The following is a 7495-nucleotide window of genomic DNA, read 5'->3' on the forward strand; positions in this document are numbered from 1 at the left end:
ATAAACCTCATAGCACATCATAGACTGAACATTTCGGCCTATTTTATTTAAGAAATATACATTTTGAGACTATCTTGCATTTAAGGTTTGACTTGGTCACACAGATTTAATTAAATAAGTATCTTTGAGCCATGCTAGGCGAAGACATATTACACTGGGAGACGATGACAAAATCACTACAAGTAAAATGGACTGGATGCTTTGTTCTTAAGAATTATTCCTCCATCTATAATAACAATTCATTACCTTGGGCGAGGGGATTTATTATATGAAATCATGAAATGTGTTCTTTCTTTAGCTCTGTAGACCTGGAAATAAGATATCTTACCGTATATGATGGGACTCTCTGCTTTTCTGATGTATCGTAGGTGTCTGTGCCAATGTCGAACTTATATGTAGGAAGGAATTCAATGGTGTGCTCCTTAAACCCTACAAATATGGACCCTTAAATTAAAAGAAAAAAAAACATGTCAGTATTAAAAACATGTGCAAGTGATGTAGGGCTATATAAGAATGTGGAGAACATATGAACCATCATGACAGTGATTTGTATTGATCTGTCGAGGTGTATGTGGTAATAATACAGGCTGAGAAGTGATAGAGATCTGTCTACTAGTAAATGTACCGTTGTTCTTGGCTTCATTCAGATGGTCATGTTTGAGGAGACTGGACATATCTCTTCCTTTAATGTTCTTCAGAAGAGATTCCACGTTTTTTCTGTCCTCTTTCAGTTGAAAATTGAGGTCCCCAAACCAAAAAACTCGATCAAAGCGGCTGGTGACGTCCACTGTAGAATGAGATAAACACAGGACACAATTAGACCAAGTGACTGCATTAGAGTCAATGGAGATAAATAGAGAGATAAAGGAATCGATAGGTTCAACCACATAAGTAATATTCACAGGCATTGGAGTTTATTCTTCCGGAATAATTTGAGGCAGACGGAGACCCTCGGTGATAGTTTTATAGTCCTGGATCCTCTTGTAGACTGCCCCAACTGCCAACAAAAATATACATATCAGTAAATGTGACCTCCTGGAATTTAGGACAACCACCATATTTAAGTTTTCTTTGACAATAGGTTTCTTTATCTTATATTATCTAGGTATCGTATCTACTTCTTGGGCTGTGTAGTCTGAATGTTCCCTCAACAATCAATTTTTTACAAATAGTATTTATATTAATTGGATTTCTATTGACATTTTAGAAGATGAGACTGGTGGAGTTCCATGATCTGGGTCCGCACTCTGTACACCAGACACACTGATATTTCTGTTACTGTAAATCTAAGACACAATCATTTTCATGACAGAGGATAATGTATTTATTTCTATAGCAGTCTGTAGAGGACATTAGGCCGTTTATCCTTCCACTATTATTCTCTCATTATGTAGAATAAGTTTGATGGATTAGAAGAAGTTTGACCAAATGAGGAAGAACTTTTAATTTTACACCAAAACATCAATAGTACAGATCTTTTCATGTCATCTCATATATTCCAGCTTATTATTATTAAACAGCAGTACTTTTATACACAATAATACTGTACATAGTCATATATTAAAAACAGACATACTTACATCTCATATGGGAATTAATAAACAGGAATGATGTCCCAAAGACGGTGAAGGCAACACCCAAGGCTCCTTTCGTTTTGACATGGTGGAATAGCCTGGTTGTTACATGGGTGTGCTCTACCTCTGTATAAGAAATGAAACACAAGAAGAAGGGTTAGTGGTTAATAGTATAACATGCAACAATGAAACAGAGATAGTTTCCTATTAAACGCTGGAAATATTACTACAACACCATTTCACACTTTGTAACTGTGGAGTAAACTATCAGATCTCCAATACTCCACAGTGAAGAATCTGAGAGTTGGGTTCTTAGACATCTAGTTCTAATGACTAAATAATAAGTTCCAACTAATGACTTCAATTAGGACTTATTATGTAAATGTAAGAAAGTGAATCTTACCTGAGCAGAACCAGATCAGTTCCCGTCGAATAAAGATGGTGAGATACAGGACTCCGAGCCCGGATGAATGGTATAGCACGTAGTGTGGACCAAGAGTATCTTGTAATTTTATCTCCCATTCTCGTCTACAAGAAGAAACAATTTCAAGTTTACATATTAATAAATGACACCAGATTAAAATATTGAACTCATTTATTAAATAATCAATATTATAACCTCTGGGGTTAAATAGGAAAATTTAGGAGTGATCCTACAATAAGTAGTAGGTCAAGAGAGAATTTCAATCAGCCGACCTGTAGTCCATTTGCAGACATAGACTGTTGTAAGACAACCTGAGAAGACTTACCTGTTTGGACATCCTTCTTGAACGCCAATTACGTAAATGTCTTTGGTGTCATCTGATGGCAACAGCAGATCCTCTAGATTTTGTGGGAACTCCTGCTCAAAATATGAAGATATTAATAATGTATACACAGAGCACCAACCAAACTGATATCTTCTATATCAGCTACAAAAAATTATATCTGATCGAATTGGATTTTAGTCTTTATAGACTATGGCCAGTGCTGCAGTCTTAGGATCAGAGGCATTGCCATTCCAAAGACATAGATTATTAGTTTGACAGTTTGCAGTGTGTGCAGCAACATTGATTGGCCCAAATGTTTAGAAAATTTGGGCCTAGGGTAGTATATAATATGTCTATCTCATATCCAACTGCAAATTTATCCAACTTTAGGCTATGTTCACACGGAGTATTTTGCAGGAGGAATATCTGCCTCAAAATTCCGTTTGGAAGTTTTAGGCAGATTTTCCTCTCCCTGCACACCCATAAAACACTGCGAAATACGCTTTATCTGCCTCCCATTGAAGTCAATGGGAGGTCAGAGGCGGAAGCGCCCGAAGATAGGGCATGTCGCTTCTTTTTACCGCGAGGCAGTTTTACTGCTCGCGGGAAAAAGACGCCGACGCCTCCCATTGAAATAAATGGGAGGCATTTTCGGGCCGTTTTTGCTGAGTTTTGCGATGCGGTTTCCACGTCAAAAAACTCGGCAAAATACTCTGTGTGAACATAGCCTTAGATCAGATACACTCATGGTTCACAATAGATATTGTATATTTCTTCTCACCTTTCCCCCCATATTCCAGGTGGCAACGTATAATCTCAGCCGTCTATTTGGGAAACAGCGATCCAGTTCTTTAGCGCCAATCACAGCGCTGCTGCCCAAGCTCCTGATTGCGCTCTTCTTGGCGTTCTTTGAGCCAATGTCACAAGGTTTGCTGTGACTTGGATCGCTGCATTTTTCGGCTGGCATATCTTTGATGTTGGAAAACTTCTGGAGTGAGATGTTAGGTTCCTCCATAGTTGGTATCTCTTTCATCAGATTTCCATTATCAGGAATCTGAGACACATGATATTTTTTTGATTTTTTCCAAAAGGGCATGGTTGGTTAATAACCCGGGTGCAAAACTGCACCAATGTCCGTGGTAGAAAAGCAGGCGACAGTAAAGATTGAATTTAACTAATCGCCTCTAGTTCTCTGAAAATAGGACAAATCGCTGACCGTAAAAGCAACACAGTAATCCAACAGTGTCAATCCAACAGCAAGATCTAGAATAACCAGAAAAAGAAATAGTTAGGGAAAACTTAAAGAAAACCAGCTGTAGAAATTAGTTATAAAAGGGGTATTCCAACTACAGGATCTAGACAATCAGAAGTGTTTGAAGATCACATTGCTTGGGGTCTTGGGGCTTGGACCCCCTGTGAATGACATTGCTTGGGGTTTGGATTCTGGAACAATGTATTGGTTGTTGAATTGACCATACGGTATGACATTTCCGGGGTTTATGTAATTTTTATATGAGATACTAACTATAATTTAGAACCTCTGTCGTTTGTTATAGACATTATTACATTTTATATATATATATATATATATAGAGAGAAGCGTAGAACACAGCAACGGCACCAGGACTTCAGAGTAGATGAAAGCAAAAAGTGGATTTATTCACCTCAGTAAAGCAACGTTTCGTTTCAACAGGAACCTTTCTCAAGCCATAAAAAACTAAACAAAGTGCCAAGTATTTATAGGAGGAGCATACATACATCACTAATAAAGCAATAAAATGCATAATTCCATCAAAACATGTACAAAAGTGTATATTAATGTTATAGAAAAACATTCATAAAGTGCACACAATCCTTCCATTGTAAAACCTATTAGAACAATTCAATATATATGCATGGTGTGGTGACAATAATAAAAAACACTGTAAGTGGAAGCAATAAGGGATAATTGGAAGCAGGCAGAAGCTCATTATGTTTAAGTGGTAGTGTACTTACTGTAAGCCGTTCAGTCATGCACAAAATAGGGAAATGCGCCTGACACACTCGTGTGTGTCTACTGCGCATGTCCCAAGATGGCGTCCGCACCGGATATTGAGTCCGGTGGAACGCATCCAACATCAAAGACCCCACTGCGCATGCGCCATGACGGAACATGCGTTCCACCTCTTCTGCGCACGCGCCAGCCGGGATTTTGAATAACATATAGAGCGGGGAATGCTAGTGAAAGCACTAGATCTATACTTGGATAAAGTTCGTATCCTGGTTTATGTTGTCCATCCCCCAGAACATTGCCTGGGTTTTGGACCATAATCACCATAGATACGAACCAATACAAGCAGTGTGGTTTGCTGCCCCCTAGCGGAAAAGACCTGGATATACATGTCCTATTTACTTAATGTAATTTTGACTATAATCACTAATGGGGCAAAATACAGATTTTATATTATAGAAAAATCCTCCAACAGGGATAAAATATTCCCAATCTATCTAGATAAGGGAGGGAAAGGAACAAAACGCATCTGTCAAAATAAGACAGTATGCGTCAAATATTTAATGATAGGCCCACATTAGAACAGAAATGAATATAGATACCAAAAGAGGAAATACAGACAACCACAGTATAAGAACTATAACGTCCACCTAGACAATTATTTTAGATCCATGCTATTTCTAAATGGACTAACACATATACGCTCAATAAATGTCCATTCCAAACATGACATAAACGTTTTTTTGAAAAAACAGGAAGACTTCTGCCGCTTTCCAATGTCTCTCAAAGATTGCTTGACATATAATGGTGTATCTAAAGCATACAAAAAAGAAAAGATGTGAAGAGAAGAAATTCATTATATATAACAATATACAATATAAATGGAATATAAAAACAGATACAAAATATCAAATATAAAATATGCTTATTTGAAAAAGGTCAAAATAAGACCTCAAATCAAACATACATCAAAGACACCAATTACACCTTAGAGAACGCCAACCTATCATATCTCTACAAGTCCTGGAGAGACGAGAAGAAATTATCCATCCCTATCTCAAATATGTGGACCACAAGGATATTCTATATTCAGTCCCTTAGGAGACATGGTCTCCAATTTAAAAATCCACTCGAGCTCTTTTCTTTTAAGCATCCGACCCCTATCACCGCCACGTCTCAGCTGAGGCACAGAGTCAATGACTCTGAATCTCAACTGTGACAGGCTATGTCCCTTCTCAACAAAGTGTCTCGACACTGGTAAATCCTGCCTTTTGGTCTTGATGTTTGATTTATGGTTTCTCAATCTGAGACGTACCTCTGTAGTGGTCTCACCCACATAGTGGAGCCCACATGGGCAGCTCAGCAAATAAATGACATATGAAGACTGACACGTAAAGAAACCCTTTATGGTAATTGGCCGACCAGTTTGTGGGTGATTAAACACACCCCCCTTAATCATATTGTCACAGATGTTACAACTAAGACATGGAAAACATCCATGTTTCGGAGGTGCTAAGAACATCTGATTTTTCCGACGTGACCCAATATCGGCCTTGACTATATTATTTTTGATGGTTTTGCCTCTCCTATACACCATCATAGGCCCTTCCTGGAATTCAGTTACCTTCGGAAAGGCTCTCTCTAACATCTTCCAATCTCTCCTCAGAATCCCACCAATTTGTGGGCTTAATGAGGAGAAAGTGGAGACGAAGGGTAAACGGACATTCTTGTGCACAGCCACCTGACCAGCGAGGAGATCCTGTCTATCCAATAGTTCAACCTTCCGTCTATTAAAATCCAAAACATAATCTGGATAGCCCCGCTCAGAAAATTTTTTGCACATTAGGTCTAGTCTTGGCGATAATTCTTTCTCCTGACTAACCACTCTCTTGACTCTAATTAGCTGACTGTATGGCAATGATTTCAGCAACATGCTTGGATGACTGCTGGTGAAGTGCAAGAGATTGTTTCTGTCCGTTTTCTTCGTGAACAGAATGACTGCTGGTGAAGTGCAAGAGATTGTTTCTGTCCGTTTTCTTCGTGAACAGATCAGAAACCAATCTATTATTCACAATGGAAATGCGTGTATCCAAAAATTCAATAGAACATGTGGAAAATGACATCGTAAATTGAATAGTGGAATTCAAACCGTTAAGAAATATGACAAATTCCTGTAGTTGATCTATTGAACCCGTCCAGATGAGGAAGACATCGTCTATGTATCTCCACCACCGCAGTACATGACTGAAGTGGTGGGACACATAGACAAGGTCCTCCTCAATCCGCCGTATGAAAATATTGGCATATGTGGGGGCCATATTGGACCCCATTGCCGTTCCTCTCTTCTGTAGGTAAAATGTATCACCCACCAAGAAATAATTTTTTTCCAAAATAAATTTCAGTAAAGATCGTACAAACACAATTTTGTCCTCAGAAAAGCCAGACCTTTCCAAATAGAAAAGTGAGGCATCAATGCCCTCCTGATGAGCAATTGAAGTATATAGACTTCCCACATCAAGGGTAACCAGAACCGACCGGTCAGGCATCAAAAGATCCTGAATTCTGACCAGGAAGTCCGAGGTGTCCCTGATGTGGGAGTCTGCACCAATGGCAAACTGCCTAAGAATTTTATCTAGGAATATTGCTGCTGGGACAAATAGGGAATCGCTCCCTGAAACAATAGGACGTCCAGGGGGCCGAATAGGATCCTTGTGAATTTTGGGCAATAGATAAAGAACAGGAGTTACAGGGAACTTTACCTGTAAAAAATCATGCAGGTTTCTATCTATGATTTTGCTCTTAAATGCATTATCTATTAGGGTATCCAATTCACGTAAATACGTGAACTTAGGATCACCCAACAGAGCAGCATAAACATCAGTATCATTCAGTTGTCTTGTCATTTCTTCCAGATAAAGGGAGGTGTCAATAACAACTATGGCACCCCCCTTATCTGCCGGCTTAATAGTAAGATCCTTGTTATCCATTAATTCTTTAAGTGCCATATGTTCTATACGAGTCAAATTATTCTGACTACAAGTACCACTCTGTACTTCCCGCAATGATTTAATCTGATCTTTAACAAGTGAGATATATATTTCAACAGCATGTATATTTTGGGGAGGTTGAAATCTACTCTTGTTATACAGCCCATAGTCCCTAAGGTGAAACATTTCACTAGC

General features: G+C 38.7%; 1 protein-coding gene across 1 annotated transcript; it reads right to left on the minus strand.

Annotated features, from left to right (window-relative positions):
- Positions 1 to 1948: 1948 nt before the first annotated feature.
- Positions 1949 to 3581, minus strand: LOC142657466 (phosphatidylinositol polyphosphate 5-phosphatase type IV-like). Its single transcript, XM_075832500.1, has 3 exons — positions 3105 to 3581; positions 2324 to 2415; positions 1949 to 2102 (listed from the first exon to the last, which is right to left on the minus strand). Exons 1-3 carry the CDS (start codon positions 3417 to 3419, stop codon positions 1949 to 1951), a joined length of 561 nt encoding a protein of 186 aa, XP_075688615.1. The 5' UTR covers positions 3420 to 3581.
- Between the last annotated feature and the right edge of the window lie 3914 nt (positions 3582 to 7495).

Source organism: Rhinoderma darwinii, chromosome 7, assembly GCF_050947455.1.
Source record: "Rhinoderma darwinii isolate aRhiDar2 chromosome 7, aRhiDar2.hap1, whole genome shotgun sequence".
Classification (NCBI taxonomy): domain Eukaryota; kingdom Metazoa; phylum Chordata; class Amphibia; order Anura; family Rhinodermatidae; genus Rhinoderma; species Rhinoderma darwinii.